At 44.1% G+C, this 20702-nt stretch overlaps 1 protein-coding gene across 6 annotated transcripts in view; it reads right to left on the reverse strand.

Moving 5' to 3' along the window:
* Positions 1-2396: 2396 nt before the first annotated feature.
* The window catches only part of LOC132834532 (NACHT, LRR and PYD domains-containing protein 3-like), a 47672-nt gene continuing 29366 nt past the window's right edge, over positions 2397-20702 (reverse strand). For all 6 annotated transcript variants that reach the window (XM_060853452.1, XM_060853455.1, XM_060853451.1 and 3 more), the window contains 4 exons: positions 15004-15090; positions 11080-11247; positions 10837-10920; positions 2397-4000 (listed from right to left, as the gene is read on the reverse strand). In XM_060853452.1, the coding sequence (XP_060709435.1) occupies positions 3859-4000; positions 10837-10920; positions 11080-11247; positions 15004-15090 (481 nt within the window). In that variant the 3' untranslated portion in view covers positions 2397-3858. The remainder of the gene's footprint in view (positions 4001-10836; positions 10921-11079; positions 11248-15003; positions 15091-20702) is intronic.

The raw sequence follows: 20702 nt of genomic DNA on the forward strand, positions 1-20702 counted from the left end.
CAGTGTGAAAAGCAACTCTCCACCACCATCCTCTGTCTTCTACCTTCGAACCAGTTCTGTATCCAAATGGCTAGTTCTTCCTGTGTTCCATAAGATCTAACCTTGCTAATCATTCTCCCATGCAGAACCTTGTCGAACGACTTAATGAAGTCCATATTAATCACGTCCAGCGCTCTGCCCTCATTGATCCTCTTTGTTAATTCTTCAAAAAATTCAATCAAGTTTATGAGACATGATTTCCCACGCACAAAGCTATGCTGACTATCCCTTACCAGCTCTTGCCTTTCCAAATACATGTCAATCCTATCCCTCAGGACTCCCTCCAACAACTTGCCCACCACTGATGTCAGGCTCACCAGTCTATAGTTCCCTGGCTTTTCCTTACCACCATTCTTAAATGATGGCACCACATTAGCCAATCTCCAGTCCTCTGGCACCTCACCTGTGATTATTGATGATGTAAATATCTCAGCAAGAAGCCCAGGAATCACTTTCCTAGGTTCCCACAGTGTTCTAGGGTACACCTGATCAGGTCCTGGGGATTTATCCACTTTTATACATTCCAAGACACCCAACACTTCCTCCTCTGTAATATGGCCATTTTGCAAGGTGTCACCATCTATTTCCCTACATTCTATATCTTCCATGTCCTTCTCCACAGTAAATACTGATACAAAATACTTGTTTAGTATCTCTCCCATCTCCCACGGCACCACACTAAAGCTGGCTTGCTGATCTTTGAGGGGCTGAGAATGTGTTGCTGGAAAAGCGCAGCAAGTCAGGCAGCATCCAAGGAGCAGGAGAATCGACATTTCGGGCATGAGCCCTTCTTCTTGACCTGCTGCACTTTTCCAGCAACACATTTTCAGCTCTGATCTCTAGTCCTTACTTTATCCTGATCTTTGAGGGGCCCTATTCTCTCCCTAATTACCCTTTTCTACTTAATCCATTTGTGAAAACCCTTGGATTATCCTTAACCCTATTTACTAAATCTGTATCATGTCCCCTCCTTGCCCTCCTGATTTCCTTCTTACGTATACTCCTACTGCTTTTATACTGAGGATTCCCTCAATCTCTACTGTCTATACCTGGTGTACTCTTCCTTCTTTTTCTCAACCAAAACCTTAATTTCTTGAGGCATCCAGCATTCCCTATACCTACTGGCCTTTCCTTTCATCCGAATAGGAATATACTGTCTCTGGACTCTCGTTATCTCATTTCTGAAGACTTCTCATTTTCCAGCCATCCCTTTACCGGTGAACGTCTGCCCCCAATCAGCTTTTGAAAGTTCTTGCCTAATATGGTCAAAATTAGCCTTCCTCTTATTTAGAACTTCAACGTTTAGATCCTGTCTATCCTTTTCAATCACTATTTTAAAACTAATAGAATTATGGTCACTGGCCCCAAAGTGCTCTGCCACCTCAGTCACCTGCCCTGCCTTATTTCCCAAGAGTAGGTCAAGTTTTGCACCTTCTCTAGTAGGTACATCCATATGCTGAATCATAAAACTTTCTTGTGCACATGTAACAAATTCCTCTCCACCTAAACCCTTAACACTATGGCAGTCCCAGTCTATGTTTGGAAAATTAAAATCCCCTACTATAACCACCCTATTATTCTTACAGATAACTGAAATCTCCTTACAAATTTGCTTCTCAATTTTCCACTGACTATTAGGGGATCTATAATACAATCACAATAAGGTGATCATCCCTTTCTTATTTCTCAGTTCTGCCCAAATAACTTCCCTGAATGTACTCCCAGGAATATCCTCCCTAAGTACAGCTGTCACACTGTTCCTTATCAAAAGCTCCACTCTCCCTCCTCTCTCACCTCATTCCTATCCTTTTCATACCATTTAAAACAGAGTAAAGCACTCCCTACACTGCAGCTTGCCAAACTCCCAAGCCATGTTCGATTTGGGATTAGATATTCACTAAATCAACTCCTTTCCCGACACGGTCCCTATGAAACACACTCAGGGCAGTTACATTACTGGGTTAGATGAGAGTATATTTCCCTCTATAGTTTCTCCACCTGAAATTCTTACCATCTGGGAAGAAAGGGTGAGGTAAACAATAAAAGTTTGTCCACATCAAACACTCCCAGGTCAGGAAATACTCTGGGTTAGTGTAAAGCTACCTCTACAATCTCTCACACACAACACTGTCACACACATGCGCACTTTCAGCTATTCTCACAGAGACTCACTCGTAAGCAATACAAACTCCCCACCTCTCAGAATCTTACACATGCCTCACAAACACACACACACTCCAGGACAATCTCTTAGTCAAACAAACCACAAATACTCCCTCCCTCACAGTCACACTCACTTCTTCACAAACATTCCTTCTCCCACAAATATATACAAATAACACACATGTATCTAAGGGTCCAGGACATTTGCTTAATTGCAAATCTACTTTTATCATTTTTATTTTGAAGCCAAAGTACATTAATGTGGCATTTCATAAATTCCTGTTTTCTGGATAAAACTTGCCGGACTCCAAATTAAAACTCTGGCAGATTCTGAACAAGGCTTTACACTTTTTATCCAGTAGCAGGCCTGTCATGTTACTTTTGTACTTTTTTTATTGTAGTCTCCTGTTTGAAATTTAGAAAGTTAGATTGTGCTGACACTTTTGATAATCTCAGGGCATTGACTTTAAACAGATTCTGGAATTTGCAGTTTAATCGATCGAACTTGCATATTCTTTGGAACCGAGTTCTCCAAATCCTGCTTTTGCCTGCAAACTAACATTTCTACAATGCAGGCATGTGTGAAAGGGCAAAGCTTTTAACACATTGGCCCCTCTCCTGTGCTGACAGAATTCCGGACCAAACCTGAAGCCTCCTCTGTTCCTGCACCCAGTTTAACCTTGTACCATTTCGTTTATATTGTCCCTCGTCAGTCTAACATCCAAAATGCAATGGTTCACATCTCACATCTGCAAGAGGCTGGGGGATGATAATGTACAAAGTGTGGGGTGTGTTTTAATCTGCAAAGCCAGGCTGAATGATTCTGAAGAGGTCAGTCAGTCAGCCATTTTAGGTTTGTTCACAGCAGCCATTTCATGTTAGCACACAGCACTGACATTAACTTTATAAATAGGGAAAGGCAAGGAAGAGTGGGGACTTGAGGGTCCACGTCCATTTGAGTGCAGCATAGGGCAGCAAGGGTTTAATGGCGAGGGAACGAAATGACACAAACACATGATTGTGTCCCTGGAATTTGGAAAGCTCTGAGGTGAAGCTTTGAGAGTCAATAACAGAACGTGCTGGGTTAGATAGAGAGAAAATATTCTTGTTGCTTCCAGAGTCTGGAATTAGGTTCATTGTCTAAAAATCTAACAATAACCTGGAACCCTTTTGATACAGTTAGGCTATGTTCAGCACAGGGTTAGATATTAATTAAATCACCCCTGACACTGACCCCATCAAACACTCGTTAGAAAGAGACAGCATGGGGTTAGATACTGAGTAAAGCTCCCTTTACACTGTCCCCATCAAACATTTCCAGGACAGGGAGAATATGGCGTCAGATACAAAACAAAGCTTCCTCCATATGACCAGAGAATAATGCTGCTGTCCTGCCTCATGTGTGTTCCAGAGTGAGTACTGAACCATTTCCAGGATAGTCTCTTCCTGTGTCTGTGGCTCTGTATCGGTAACTCTGTCTTTGAAATTACCTCCAATTCTCTCTAGAAATGCTGAATAAACTTCAAAACATCCCTGCTAACTGTAAAATATTTTGGGATACCCTTAAGATATAAAAGTAGTGCTGAATACATGTCCATCCCTCAGTTTCAATGAGGACATTCAGTGTGTTTCCTCTATATTTATGTTGGCCATAAATCACACATAACCTAACATTCCAAGATGTTCTGGGGAGTATCTATCTTGAATGAATTTCGTTTGCAAGTTTTGATTGAGTTCTTCATTGCGATGCCTTTGAAAATCCTGTGGGCCACTTCCACCCTCAGACGGTAAACAGCTTCTGCAAAGAAAAATCACTTTGTCAGGATACAGGAATGCCTGAATGAAAACAGCTATCGATGTGCTACCCAATGCAATCACTGATACATTTCAGAGTGAGAGTTTCAGGAGGATATTAAACAGACAAAAACATAGAAACCAGGACAGGAATAGGCCGTCAGCCCTTCCAGCCTACTCCCCATTCATTTTAATCAAGGCTGACCCTCCATCTCAACACCATATTCCCGCTTTCTCTCCATACTGCATGATGTCTGTCAAATTGAAAAGCATTATCAATCACTTTCCTGAATATACTCAGTGACCTGTCCTCCACAGCCTTCTGTGGGAGAGAATTCTACAGGTTGACCACCCTTCGAATGAAGAGGTTTCTATCTATCTCTGTTTGAAATGGCCAAGCCCACATCCTGAGACTGTGGTGTTTGGTTTGAGAATCCCCTACCAAGGGAATCCTTCTCCCTGCATCTCGTCTAACCAGCGTTAGAATTGGATATGGTTTGATCAGAGTCTCCTTCTCATTCTTCTAAATACAGAACAGGTGAACCAACCTCTCCTCATGGCACTGTCCTGCCATCCTGAGTACCAGCCTCATGAACCTCCACTGTACTCCCTCCATGGCATAGATATCCTCTCGGAGGTAGGGAGACCCAAAATGCACACAGAGTCCTCCATGTCTGGTCTTACCAAGGCCCCTTTATCACTGCACTAAGACATTTCAACTTCTGAATGGCAATCCTCTCTCAGTGAAGGCCAACGTCACATTTGCCTTGTGAATTGCTTACTGCAGTTGCCCTGTTTCCATTCAGGGACTGGTTTACATGGACACCCAGATTGATGAGATGGGAGCAGATTCAGGGGAATCTTAGCACTCTGGTGAAATGGACAGACACACTGCAGCTCGCTGAAACACAGAAAGGAGCAGCGATTAATTCTGGACGGTAGTCTGAGGAGAGGCGTATAGACTGAATGGTACCAATGTTAAAACAAGCGCATGGTCAGACAGACCTAGGCTTTCATCTCGTCGGTGAAGTTTTAACGGTCAGCTCTTAAAGTCTCAGAATTTGTCAGTTAGGTTTCTGACTGGACATTATACTTTGCAACATGAAGTTACTGAGTGTAACAGAGTTTGCTGCACTCCATCATATCATCTACTTTGCTGTCTGTGTTGTGTGAATTATATTTCAAATGTTAGCAGGCAGAATTCAATGTGGTGGAATGTGATTCACATTTGCAGGAAGAATACAAAAAAAAAATTCAGTTTAAAATGACGACAAATGATTAAACACTATTGTCCAGGGGGATGTATGGTGTCTGAAATTTGACACAGAACTCCTAAAGGAGAAAGTGAAGACTGCAGATGATGGAGATCAGAGTCAAAAAAGTGTGGTGCGAAAAAAGCACAGCAGGTCAGGGAGTATCCTAAGAGCAAGAGAGTCAACATTTCAAGCATAAGCTCTTCATCAGGAATGTGGGGGTGGCCCAAGAGGTCTGAGACACATGGGAGGTGGGTGGTGATGTGGGGAAGGTAGCTGGGAATGTGATAGGTAGATGAAGGTGGGGGTTGATGGTGATTGGTCAGGGTGAAGGTGGAGTAGATAAGTGGGAAGGAAGATGGACAGGTAAGACAGTTCAAGAGGGTGGTGCTGAGTTGGAAGGTTGGATCTGGGATAAGGTAGGGGGAGAGGAGATGAGGAAACTGGTGAAATTGGTGTTGATTGGAGGGTCTCAAGGTGAAAGATGAGGCATTCTTCTTCCAGGCGTTGGGTGGCTTGGATTTGGCAGTGGAGGGGGCCCCAGGACTTGCATGTCCTTGATGAAGTGGGAGGGGTAGTTGAAGTGTTCAGCCACGGGGCGGTGGGGTTGATAACTGCGGTGTCCCAAAGATGTTCTCTGAAACGTTCCGCAAGTTGGCCTCGTGCTTTCCAAATGTGGAAGAGACCAAATCGACAGCAACGGTCACAGTAGATGATGTGTGGAAGTATAGGTAATCAGTCGTTTGTGGAAGGATCCTCTGGGGCCTTGGATGAGACGTGGGAGCAAGTTTTACACTTCCTGCAGTGGCAGGGGAAGGTGCCAGGAGTGGATGGTGGGTTGGCGAGGAGTGGATGGTGGGAAGTGTGGACCGAACGAGGGAGTTGCGGAGGGAATAATCTCTGTGGAACCCAGATAGGGGTGGGGAGGGAAGTATATCCCAGGTGCTGGTGTCTGTTTGTAGGTGATGGAACCCCCATAGTAAGGGAACAGGGTATTCGGCCCATTGAGTCCACAGCAAACCTTTGAGTGGCATCCCACCCAGATTCTATCACTGCAATCCTACATTTCCCAAAGCTAATCCACCAAGCCTGCACATCCCTAGACACTGTGGGTAATTTAACACAGCCAATACACTGAACCTGCACATCCTACCTCAGGGGCATTAGGGACATTAAAGCAACTCCTGGATTGGCACATGGAAAATATATAATGAAGGGTATGTAGGTTATTCTGATCTTAGAATAGGATAAAAGGCTGGCACAACATCGAGGGCCAAAGGGCCTGTACTGAGCTGTGTTCTGTGGGAGGTAACTGAAGCACCTGAAGAGTACCCACGCAGACACACGGAGAATATGTGGCGTTTGGACAGACAACTGCCCGAGGGTGGAATTGAACCTGGGTCTCTGGCGCTGTGAGGCAGCAGTGCTAACCACTGAACCACTGTGCCGCACTACCATACTACAGCCATTAATGAGGAGGACAAATGTAACATTGCGAATTATTCCCAGGAGATTGAATAAGGAGCATGAGGAAGTTTTGCTGTGAATCTGTCGAGGTCACAATTTCCCTTTCACTAAATATATTAATATCTGGTTGGAGTTCCTCTATCACACATTCGCTCTGTGACACTTTCTACACACATCATCATCATCATCATCGGTGTTCCCTCATAGACGACAATGACTCTCTTCCCCTCTCTGGGTGAGTCTGTAGGTGGCTGTACAGAATGATACAGCTCCTAGAGCCTGTTACACTTGGGGCTGAAGGTGGTCACAGAAAGAGCTGCATGGGGTGTTGGTGTGGCAGTGTGCTCCTCACACTGCTTCCCCCTGGTTTCTGCTTTATTGCAGAGGGTAAGTCTCGAGATGACCAATGCCTTCGCAGATCCTCCAACCCATCCACTTTGGACAGTCTTGGACAGTGAGGCCCTGAGGGTATCCCTGAGGGGCTTCCTCTGTCCATGGGGACTCGCTTGCTGTTTCAGAGCTGGGAGGAGAGCACCTACTTGGGGAGTCTCTTGTCAGTCATGAGGATGATGTGCCCAGGCCATCGCAGCCGATCAAGGGGATGGTCAGAGCCTTGATACTGGGAGTATTGGCCTAGTCAAGGACACTGGTGCTGGGTGCACTGTTAATCCCTGTGGATTGGCAGCATTGATGTGACTGCTCCAGAGCCTTGTGCTGTCTGCTACAGCAAGTCCATGGCTCAGAGCCACATCAGAGGGCAGGAAGCTTGATACAGACACACTCCATCTCTCATATAGATTCACTCGCTCACACACTCCATCTCTCATACCAATACGCACACAACCACAGTCTCCATCTCTCATATAGATTCACACACACATAGACACACTCCATCTCTCACGCAGATTCAGTCACTCACACGCTCCATCTCATACAGATTCATTCACCCAGATACACTCCATCTCTAATACAGACTTGAACACATACATATTCTCCATCTCTCATACAGATTCACTCACACGCCATCTCTCATCTAGATTCACTCACACACACTCTCTCTCTCATCCAGATTCACTTACCCACGCTTCCTCTCTCATAGATTCACTCTCACACACACTCCATCTCTCTCAGATTCACACACGTACAACCACACTATCTCTCAAACAGATTCTCTCACTCTCACACACACACTCCATCTCTCATACAGATACGTGCACACACACTCCATCCCTCAAATAGATTCAAACACACACACACACACACAGCCACAAACCATCTCTTGTACAGGTTCGCTCGCATACACAGACACACACACTCTCATACAGATAAGCACGCACATACACACTCACTCCATCTCACACACACACCATCTCTCTCACAGATCCACTCACACACACAGAGACACTGTCTCTCATACAGATTCAATCACAGACACACTCCATCTCTCATGCAGATTCAGTCACTCACACACCCCATCTCACATCCAAATTTCAACACACACGCAGACACACTCCATCTCTCATAGCGATTCTCTCACATTCGCACACATTCCATCTCTCATACAGATTCTCTCACTCACATACACACACTCATAGATACGTATGCGCGCGCACACACACACACACACACACACACATTTCTCACATAGATTTGAACACACGCCCAGACACTCCATCTCTCATAGATACACACACACTCCATCTCTCATACAGATACGTGCGCACGCACACACTCCATCTCTCATATAGATTCGAACACAAATCCACAGCCACAATTCATCTCTTATACAGATTCACTCACTCACATACACAGACACCAACTCTCACAGAATCATTCACTCTCACACATACACACACATACTCCATCTCTCATACAGACTCGAACACAGACATATTCCATCTCACAGATTCACTCGAACACACACTCCATCTCTTATACAGATACGTAGGCACACACACACACACACCCCATCTCTTATACAGATTCAAACACACACACACACACACTCCATCTCATACAAATTCACTCACTCACACACACTCCATCTCTCATACAGATTCTATCACACACGTACAGCCACACTCCATCTCTCATAGATTCTCACATACACACTCGATCTCTCATACAGGTTTGAACACACATACACTCCATATTTCTCATACAGATTCACTCACCACACACACACACTCCATCTCTCATATTTTCACACACAAAACATATACTCCATCTTTCATACAGATTCGAACACACACACACACACACACACACACACACACACACACACACACACACAGAATCTCACAAAAAGCCCTCACACAGGCACACAAACACACCTCACACACTGCACTTGCGCACTCAATTTCTCTCTCACACACGTGCGCGCGCACACACACACACACACACACACACTGCCCCCAACACTCCTTCACCTATATCCACACATCTGTTAGGTGAATTATTCCATCCATGTGTGTTAGATGCATATTTTAGAATTTTTAAATATAAACAATTTGTATGTGAACATAGGACGTATGGTTAGTAAGTGTGCACATTACACCAAAATTGGATGAGTAGTGGACAGCGAAGAAGGTTACATTGGAATCTTGACCAGATGGGCCAATGGGCTGAGAAGTGGCAGATGGAGTTTAATTTAGATAAATGTGAGGGGCTGCATTTTGAGAAAGCAACCCAGAGCAGGACTTATACACGGTGTTGCTGAACAAAGAGACCTTGGACTGCAGGTTCATTGCTCCTCAAAAGTAGAGTCACAGGTAGACAGGATACTGAAGACGACGTTTGGTATGCTTTCCTTTCTTGGTCAGTATATTGAGTACACAAGTTGGTAGGTCATGTTGTGGCTGTACAGGACATTGCTTAGGCCACTTTTGGAATATTGTGTGTAATTCTGGTCTCCTTCATTTGGGAGGATGTTGTTAAACTTGAAAGGGTTCAGAAAAGATTTACAAGAATGTTGCCAGGGCTGGAGAGTTGGAGCTAAGGGAGAGGCTGAATAGGCTGTGGTTCCTTTCGCTGGAGCATCGAAGGCAGAGGGAAAACCTTGAGGAGTCCTATTTTCTCTCGAGTTATTATTTTTCCTTTAATATACTTAAATAACTTCTTCAGATTCACTCTAATCTTCTCAGCCAAAGCTATCTTGTGTCCCCTTTTCACAAGCCTGATTTTCCTTCTTCAGTAAACTGACATGCAACTTCAGCCTGTGCTGCTCCAACAAATTCCTGGCCTCTGGAATTGTCCCTTTCTTACTGAAGTAATGTAGAAATGTATTTATACTTTGTGTAATTCTCTGGTTGCATAGTCCATTAGAATCTGCAACAGAAGACTCTCCGAGGCAATGGATATTTGACGTTTTTGAATGATAGGATCTCTTCAACTGTGATACATCCTGTCCTAAACACACGCAGGTTCATTTCCCAAGCAGCTGTCACATGCAAACTCTTAGGACTTGCGCTCCAAGGCCTGAGTGTAATTGGCAGTGTCCCACTGTACAGCCCAAAATGAGGCCCACGGTGACTCCGTCCTGGTTATGTGGCTCCCATTGGGAATACTGAGACCTGGATATCCTACTGAAGCCGTGCTGTGGTGGGGGTGGGGCAGGGTCCCCTAAGTCACGTGACCTTGTGGCTGGGCCTCTGACCTCACAATGGGAGATGACCCTCACTCGGCTCTAGCTGGAGACTCAGCAACAGCCAATAGGATTTCACCCTGGAGCATGGCTGCTTAAAGGGGGTGGAGAGGAAATCGGAGACAATTGTTCAGGTGGAGAGAGCAGTGGGAATAGAAAGTATAATGCTTCACCTGCACACACACACGCACCATGGGTGCTGGCGAAAAAATAAGCACTACCGCAGTTTGCCGGTAGTGTGGGGGATAAAAAAAATATATAACCAGAAGATACGGGGCACTGCTTGTCACTGGCCACTCAGGTGTTTCCTTTCTTCCTGGTGCTGGAATATGAATAAGGTTTCTGCACTCGATGTTTCTTCACTATGTCCTACAACTACATGCACACGACATGGGTGCTGGGGAGAAATAAGCACTACTGCCGTTTGGCAATAGTGTGGGGAAAAAAGAAAAGAAAGAAGAAAAAAAAAATGCTCACATGTCCACAGTCAGCTTGGGTCTCAGTGACTTCAGCGACTCCAGCTGTCTTACCCCATCTCCTCTGAACAGATTGTACCGTAATCTGAAATATGAAAATTAAAATCAGAAAAAAAAAAATCAATGGGGAAACTGGCATTCATATTTCAATAATTAACAAATAACTTCTGTAATAAAGCCTAAAATTTAATGAATTCTATTTCTAACTTTTAATATACAATAGCAAAGTAACATAAATACTCACTCAATCCACTGTAGAGTCTTGCAGGTCTGTATTAGGCGGCGGAGAGAGGGGACAGATTCGTTTGTGAAGGAGTTTTCTGACAGATTAAAATACACCAACGACTGGTTTGTACTGAGAGCAGAGGCAAGATCCTTGGCACAGGAATCTTTGAGACCGTTATGGTCCAGCCTGGGGATCAGAGAGAGTAAAATGAGGAATGAGGGTAAATCCACAGCGTTCTTTATGATAATAACAATGTACAGTGTGAAGTCCTGAAGGTTTGATTGAGAAGAAAAGTTGCATTGATCCTGTAAAATTACTGTCTGAGTGCCACCGGTTTTCATCAGAACCGGAAAAAGCAGCAACTGAAAGGGTTTAGTGACAAAGAAAGTGAAGAGGAACCGGAGGGAATGAAAGAACAAAATGGAAGGGCAGCAGTGATTAAATAACAAAAGGAAAACAGAACCTCTGCATCCGCACATTCTTGCCCTGCATTACTAAGAAGGATAATGGGATAAGGCTGTGGAGCAGGAATTGAATTGGTGCTGGTGTTGAAGATAAGGGTCATGCTATTCCTGGAAATGATGAAATCCTGGGAACAAGACTGGAATCAGGTGGTGTGGCCATGTGGGCAGAGTCATGAATGCAACATCGTCAGAGCCGGACAATTAACGGCCGGCAGGTAGGAGAGAGTCACCCATTCAGTGTGGGCAGAGGATGCCCCGGCTCAAGCAATGCTGGGACCATTTTTAAAGGCAGTCAGCAGCACTGGACGGAGCAGCCAGGGATCATTGACCCACAACAAAGAGCTGTCAAGGCAGCAGCTAGATTGCTGCTGCTCCCTGATTGGTTGATCCTCCTCCAAGGTGATTGGGCACATGTGACCAAGGATGAAAATAAAATTGGCAGAAAAATAACACTCCTGTCCAGCAAAGCCTGAGCAGCAGCTTTGCATCTCCCTCAGCATGGACTCCTCAGGGAGAGCAAGGAGGGGACAGTGTGCCCTGATAGGGGATAGGAGCAGCTGTCTGCAGCCTCGGGTTGGGGGCTGGGTCTCACAGGTGCTCCTAGTGAGGCAGCAGGTCCTCATCTCCCCTGAATGACACCAACATCCACACAGGAGGTTCTCAGGCTGTCAGTATCCTCCAGGCTTCAGGCAACCAGAGGAGAATCAGAGCTATAGAGTCATAGAGATGTACAGCATGGAAACAGACCCTTCGGTCCAACCTATCCATGCCGACCAGATATCCCAACCCAATGTAGTCCCACCTACGAGCACCCGGCCCATATCCCTCCAAACCCTTCCTATTTATATACCCATCCAAATGCCCCTTAAATGTTGCAATTATACCAGTCTTCACCACATCCTCTGGCAGCTCATTCCATACACATACCACCCTCTGTGGGAAAAAGTTGCCCCTTAGGTCTCTTTTATATCTTTCCCCTCTCACCCGAAACCTATGCCCTCTGGACTCCTCCACCCCAGGGAAAAGACTTTGTCTATTTATCATATCCATGCCCCTCATAATTTTCTAAAACTCTATAAGGTCACCCCTCAGCCTCTGACGCTCCAGGGAAAACAGCCCCAGCCTGTTCAGCCTCTCCCTGTAGCTCAGATCCTCCAACCCTGGCAACATCTTTGCAAATCTTTTCTGAACCCTTTCAAGTTTCACAATATCTTTCTGATAGGAAGGAGACCAGAATTGCACGCAATATTCCAACAGTGGCCTAACCAATGTCCTGTACAGCCACAACAAGACCTCCCAACTCCTGTACTAAATACTCTGACCAATAAAGGAAAGCATACCAAACACCACCTTCACTATCCTATCTACCTGTAACTCCACTTACAAGGAGCTATGAACCTGCACTGCAAGGTCTCTTTGTTCAGCAACACTTCCTAGGACCTTCCCATTAAGTGTATAAGTCTTGCCACGATTTGCTTTCCCAAACGCAGCACCTCGCATTTATCTGAATTAAATTCCATCTGCCACTTTTCAGCCCATTGGCCCATCTGGTCAAGATCCTGTTGTAATCTGAGATAACCCTCTTCGCTGTCCACTACACCTCCAATTTTGGTGTCATCTGCAAACTTACTAACTGTACCTCTTATGCTCACATCCAAATCATTTATGTAAATGACAAAAAAAGTAGAGGGCCCAGCACCGATCCTTGTGGCACTCGATTGGTAACAGGCCCCGTCTGTAAAACAACCCTCCACCACCACCCTCTGTCTTCTACCTTTCAGCCAGTTCCATATCCAAATGGCTATTCTCCCTGTATTCCATGAGATGTAACCTTGATAACCAGTCTCCCATCGGGAACCTTGTCGAACTAATTATTGAAGTCCATATAGATCACATCTACTGCTCTACCCTCATCAATCTTCTTTGTTACTTTTTCAAAAAACTCAATCAAGTTTGTGAGACATGATTTCCCATACACAAGGCCATATTGACTATCCCGAATCAGCCCTTGCCATTCTAAATAAATGTACATCCTGTCCCTCAGCATTCCCTCCAACAACCTGCCCACCATCGAGGTCAGGCTCACCGGTCTATACTTCCCTGGCTTGTCTTTACCGCCCTTCTTAAACAGTGGCACCATGTTTGCCAACCTCCAATCTTCCAGCACCTCACCTATGACTATCGATGATACAAATATCTCAGCAAGGGGGCCAGCAATCACTTCCCTGACTTCCCACAGAGTTCTCGGGTACACCTGATCAGGTCCTAGGCATTTATCCACTTTTAACCATTTCAAGATATCCAGCACTTCCTCCTGTGTAATCTGGACATTTTGCAAGATGTCACCATCTATTTCCCTACAGTCTATATCTTCCATATCCTTTTCCACAGTAAATACTGATACAAAATATTCATTTAGTATCTCCCCCATTTTCTGTGGCTCCACACAAAGACCGCCTTGGGTGAGTAACAGTGAGTGAGGGAAGATGGTGCGTGCAATACTGAGTAACAGAATGTGTGTGAGGTGCATTCAGTAGCAGAGAAAGAGTGAGTATGAGGTAGCAGAAAGTAGGTTGTGCCATTTACCCTGGTGGATCAGAGAAAGTCACTGTCCTTTCTCCTACACTGCAGGGCATTCCTCCAGATGGCTGAGACCGCGCTGACCCAGATGGCATCCTCAGACCAGGCTAGCAGGGTCTGGCGTTGTGGCCTACTCTGTCAGTTCTAGTGGAGGAGATGGGCCCTCTTCTGCAGAATCCCATTCAGCAGGACCTCCAGTCACCTATCTGTAAAGCAGGGCTCCACATTCCCCTTACCTGCGACGTCTGGGACAAATGTCAGGATCAGTGAAGGGCAGTTCTGGACTGACACTGCTTGTCTGGATGCACATCTACCTTTTAAAGATGCACAAAGAATATTGGGGCATACGAGGATACATGGGCAGTGTTGGGGTGTGAAATCAGGCAAGCAACAAATGAGAGGGGTGCTACAAGGGCAGGCCAGGTAGAAAATGAGATACGGTTGGGTTGATAGTGCAAGAAAATTCACAAGGTCTCAGAGACAGAAACCCTCTTTAAAAACATGATAACATTGACACTGAGCCAAAGGAAAGTAATATTCAGCCTGTTAATTCTTCACCGTTGATCATTAATGATAAGTTAAAAAGTCAGCTCTTACAGATAGACCATAAATTAATGCAATTCACCTTTCACTTGTCTGCAACTGTAATTTGATGCAAATGCAATAACATGTTACAGCATTAGATCTCAACATCAAGTGTTCCCATTCCCACCAAATGTGATATTGTCTTCTTTTTACATCTTGCCTCATGTCCATTTTCACTGCCATTGTTTGTTATTACTACTATTACAGATATCTATAATATTACATATTATGGATAACACTATTCCTGATGACAATGATAATGACCAATGTCAGACATACTGTTATTGTAACCAGTCTCTCACTTGGGACTTACCCCAGCCTCTCTATTTTACAGTCTGGATTCTTCAGAGCCGCACACAGTAATTTCACTCCAGAATCTCCCAGATTATTACCACACAGGCTAAACATATAGAGAGTGAAAAATGCATTAATATGGACTGAAAATTCGCTAGGAGGCTGAAAACAGAGAGATAGAGCTTTGGATCTGTGTTGATATTAATGATTTTCCTGTAGTTTTGATTGTTTTTCTGTTTCAGTGCACAATGGTATTAAAACCAAAAATCATGAAAGGCATCACAGCACTGAACTAACACTCATTGCTAGTGGTATTTACACTGCTGTTTTGTTCAATCAGTGAGGAAGACTGACTGCAGACAGGCTGGTCCCACAGGGTGTGTACACCAGGAGATTTGGCCGGCAACAAGTAGCTGATTTGCTTGTGGAGTGTGACCAGCTGTGGATGTCAAGGGCACCAATCTGCTAACAAATGGGTATTGGCTCCTGGGGAGCTGAACAGCTCGTGGATATGAATGAATTTGCTGTAAGTCTTCAGATCACTTGAAGAGGAGGTGGTGTCTACCTGTGCAGTACAAAATACTTTTCATCAAATTATTTTTCCATCAACATTTCCATTTAGCCAATAAGTCAGAAACTTTATATTTTGAGAATCGCTCACTCAATGCCTCTTGCAAGGAATTGAACCTAAAGAGCAAGTGAAGTTCAAGCAACTAAGAACATATTTTCCATGGATTGGTTGGTGTGGCAATTAGAGACAATGAGGTATGATGGATGTTAACTGCAGATAGAGTCAGGTACATGCGTTCCCTCTAGGAAAGACAGGAGAGGGAGGCACGTTATGCAGCACTCTCCTGTGACTATCCCCATCTCAAACATGTATGCTGTTCCAGAAAATATAGGGAGTGATGAACTCTCAGGGGGATGCTGCACCAACAGGCAGGTTTCTGATGCTGAGACTGCGTTTACTTTAATGAGGGGTACATCAGGTTTTAAGCATTAGAGGATTCTATAGTCAAAGGCACAGAAAGACGTTTCTGTGGCCAACAGCGAGAAATCAGACTGGTCTTTTGCCTTCCTGGTACCAGGACTAACAATATCTTGGAGAAAGTGCAGAATACTTTCAAAAGGGAGAGGGACCAGGGGAAGATTGTTGTACACATTGGAACGAACGACATAAGGAGGGAAAACGGTGAAATTCTGAGCAAAGAATATAGTAAGTTAGGCAGGAATTTAAAAAGGAGGTCCTCCAGTTGAAAAAAGGTTGTGTGCCCAACCTGAAAGAATGGGTGAGATTCTGAATGATTACTTTGCATCAGTGTTCACTGAGGAGAGGAACATGATGAATCTTGAGATGAGGGATAGAAGTTTGATTAGTCTGGATCACGTTGGCAGAAGTAGGGAAGATGTGTTGGGTATGCTAGAGGTTATTAAAGTGGACAAATCCCCAGGACCGGATGGGATCTATCCCAGGTTACTGAGGGAGGCGAGAGAGGAAACAGCTGGGGCCCTGACATATATCTTTGTGGCATCCTTAAATACAGGTGAGGTGCCGGAGGACTGGAAAGTTGCCCATGCTGTCCCGCTGTACAAGAAAGGTAGTAGGGATATTCTGGGTAACTAAAGACCTGTGAGCCTGACGTCGGTGGTGGGGAAGCTGCTGGAGAGGGTACTAAGAGATAGGATCTATTTATATTTCGAAAAGAATGAACTTATCAGTGATAGGCAGCATTGTTTTGTACGGGGGAGATCGTGCCTTACCGACTTAATAGAGTTCTTCGAAGAAGTGACCAAGTTGTTAGATGAAGGAAGGGCTGTTGATGTCATATACATGGACTTTATAAGGCATTAGATAAGGTTTCCCATGGTAAACTAATGGAGAAAGTGAAGTGACATGGTGTTCTAGCTAGATGGATAAAGAACTGGTTGAGCAACAGGAGACAGAGAATAGTAGTTGAAGGGAGTTTCCCAAAATGGAGAAAGGTGACCAGTGATGTTCCACAGGGGTCAGTGTTGGGGCCACTGTTTGTAATATACATAAATGATCACGAAGAGGACACCGTTGGTATGATCAGCAAGTTTGCAGATGACACGAAAATTGGTGGAGTAGCAGAAAGCATAAGGGACCATCAGAGAATACAGCAGGATATAGACAGACAAGAGAGTTGGGCGGAAAAGTGGCAGATGCCTTTCAATTCAGACAAATGCAAGGTGATGCATTTAGACAAGTCTAATTCTAGAGCCAATTATACAATGAATGGAAGAGCCTTGGAGAAAGTTGAATGGCAGAGAGATCTGGGAGTGCAGGTCCATTGTATCCTGAAGGTTGCTGCACAAATGGGTAAAGTGGTCAAGAAGGCATATAGTATGCCTTCATTGGACGGGGTGTTGAGTACAAGAGCTGGCAAGTCATGTTAAAAATGTACAATACATTGGTTCGGCCACATTTAGAATATTATGTACAGTTCTGGTTGCCACATTATCAAAAGGATGTGGATGCGTTGGAGGGGGTGCAGAGAAGGTTTACAAAGATGTTGCCTGGTATGGAAGGTGCTAGCTATGAAGAAAAGTTGAGGAGGTTAGGTTTATTTTCACTAGAAAAAAGGAGATGGCGGGGGGGGGGGGAAACCTGATTGAGGTTTACAAAATCATGAAGGGTATAGATAGGGTGGATAGAGACAAGCTTTTTCCCCCAGAGTGAAGGATTCAATAACGAGAGGCCATGCTTTCAAGGTGGGAGGTGGAAAGTTTAAGGGGGATACATTCAGCAAGTACTTCACACAGAGGGTGGTGGGCGTCTGGAATGGGTTGCCAGCAGAGGTGGTAGAAGCAGATTCATTTAAAATGCATCTGGACAAATGCATGAGTAGGTGGGGAGCAGAGGGATACAGATGCTTGACCGACAGGTTTAGATAGTACATTTAGATCAGTTCAGGCTTGGAGGGCCAAAGGGCCTGTTCCTGGGCTGTAAATTTTCTTTGTTCTTTATTACTGACAGTTCCACAAGCTAGAGAGAGTAGGAATAGGAGGATGGAGCTGGTGAATGTGTGGCTGAGGAGCTAGTGCACAGGAGAAGAATCACATTTTGGATCAGTGGAATTTCTTATTGGGGTAGAAGTGACCTGAACAAGGAGGACAGATTGCACCTGAACTGGAAGGGGACTCATATACTGATTGGGAGATTTGCTAGAGTTGCTTGGGAGGATTTAAACTTGTAAAGGGAAAGGTGGGCAGGCAGGTAGTGAAGAAAGAGCTCAGTCAGAGACTGGTACAGTTGGGAAAAGAAGCAAGTCAAACAGCCAGGGCAGGCAGGAACAAAGCAGAGAATGAGGTAGGACTGATAAATTAAACTGTATTTATTTCAACGCAAGAGGCCTAACAGAGAAGGCAGATGAACTCAAGTACATGGTTAGAAACATGGGACTGGGATATCATAGCAATTACAGAAACATGGCTCTGGGAATGGACAGGATTGGCAGCTGAATGTTCAAGGATACAAATTCTACAGGAAGGATAGAAAGGAGGCAAGAGAGGAGAGGGAGTGGCATTTCAACTAGGGGTAACATTACAACTGTACTTTGGCAAGATGTTCCTGAGAATACGTCCAGGGAAGTTATTTGGATGGAATTGAGAAATAAGAAACGGATTATCACCTTATTGGGATTGTATTATAGACCTCCTGATAGTCATTGCGAAAGTGAAAAAGGAGATCTCAGTTATCTGTAAAAATAACAAGGTGTTATGCTGGGGGATTTTAACTCTGCAAACATGGACTGGGACTGCCAGTGTTCAGAGTTTAGATGGAGAGAAATTTGTTAAATGTGTACAAGAAAAATTTCTGATTCAGTATGTGGATGTACCTACTAGAGAAGGTGCAAAACTTGACCTAACCTTAGGTAGGGCAGGTGACTGAGGTATCAGTGGGGGAGCAGTTTGGGGCCAGCGATAATAATTCTATTAGCTTTAAAATAGTCATGGAAAAGCATAGACCGGATCTCATGTCATTGGGTTCGGTGATTCAATAAAAGAGGCTTATGCTGAGAGGGGAAAGATTTAAAAAGAACCTCAGGGACAACGTTTTCTTGGAGAATGGTGTGTGTCTGGAATGAGTTGAGAGGAAGTGTTGGAGGCTGATACCCTTACAATATTTAAAAAGGAGAAAATGAGGTCTGCAGATGCTGGAGATCAGAGCTGATAATGTGTTGCTGGAAAAGTGCAGCAGGTCAGGCAGCATCCAAGGAACAGGAAATTCGACGTTTTGGGCATAAGCCCTTCTTCAGGAATTTCCTGAAGAAGGGCTTATGCCTGAAACGTCGCATTTCCTGTTCCTTGGATGCTGCCTGACCTGCTGCGCTTTTCCAGCAACACATTTTCAACATTTAAAAGGCCTTTGATTGGATATATGAATAGGAGGGGTTCAGAAGGAAGTGGGCTAAATGCTGACAAATGAGACGAGACGTATCTGGGATATCTGGTCAGATGGACGAGTTGGACTGAAGGGTCCATTTTTCCATGCTGTACATCTCTCTATCTCAGTGGAGAAGGGCTATTGTATTACCCTCTCATGTTTTTTCCCTCCATCCATCACATCTGGGGGTAGAAGTGACCTGAACAAGGAGGACAGATTGCACCTGAACTGGAAGGGGACTAATATACTGATTGGGAGATTGGCTAGAGTTGCTTGGGAGGATTTAAACTTGTAAAGGGGTGGGCAGGCAGATAGTGAAGAAAGAGCTCAGTCAGAGACTGGTACAGTTGGGAAAAGAAGCAAATCAAACAGTCAGGGCAGGCAGGAACAAAGAGAATGAGGTAGGACTGATAAATTAAACTGTATTTATTTTCTTTTTACATTGTGTGTCTGTCTGATGGTGTGTATCCGGGAAGTTTCATAACAATGTTAGAGTTTTAATTAGCAAAGGTATGTATCAACAGTTCATAGTTTCTCAAAAGTTTTATTTCTCATTAGAATCCTTTATGCCACCTGCACAGTAAACAAATACCCCACATAAAATAATTTTACTGCCACACCTTCAACTGTAATCTCCCAGCAGAGCTACTTCGAGCTAACTGCAAACATTAATTTGACAGCGAATTACTGGACTTGAATTCACATTAATGAAAAAAAAAATTGGCTTTGTTTAAAGTAATTTATAATTTTAAATTTCTTTCTCCTTTTCTCTTCATGCTTCTTCAAGTCTGGATACGAGTGTGTGCTTGTGTATGCATTTGTAATGATCTATAAAACATGCCTTTTGTTTTAATCCGAGAGTTTTTGAGTCATTTACTAATTGAACTTCACAAACACGGGAATTAAAGGGAAACAGTATGTACTCATTCCAAAATAGAAAATAAAACTGAAACTACATTTTATTCCACACAGAAGAGAACTGTAAAAATAATTCCAGTCTCTCTTTCAATTCCTATTAGTATCATTCCTTGATCATATCCAGAAGTCTGGAGACTGGCTCTATAAACTTTCATAAACTTGCTCTCATTTTAGATGTCCCCACATTTGGGGATTTATGACAATGGCACAATTTATCATGAATTAAACGATAAAGCAGCAATCCCTTATACTTTATAACCACACACCATTTTGACCTTCATCCTGTTTTGGTGATTAATATCATGAAATCATATTAACAGCTTAAAATCCATTCCACTGAATTTTATACAAGGAAAAAAAATTTACTCTTTGCCATTGTTGAAATATCGCTG

The sequence above is a fragment of the Hemiscyllium ocellatum genome, chromosome 40 (genome assembly GCF_020745735.1).
Source record: "Hemiscyllium ocellatum isolate sHemOce1 chromosome 40, sHemOce1.pat.X.cur, whole genome shotgun sequence".
NCBI classification, from domain to species: domain Eukaryota; kingdom Metazoa; phylum Chordata; class Chondrichthyes; order Orectolobiformes; family Hemiscylliidae; genus Hemiscyllium; species Hemiscyllium ocellatum.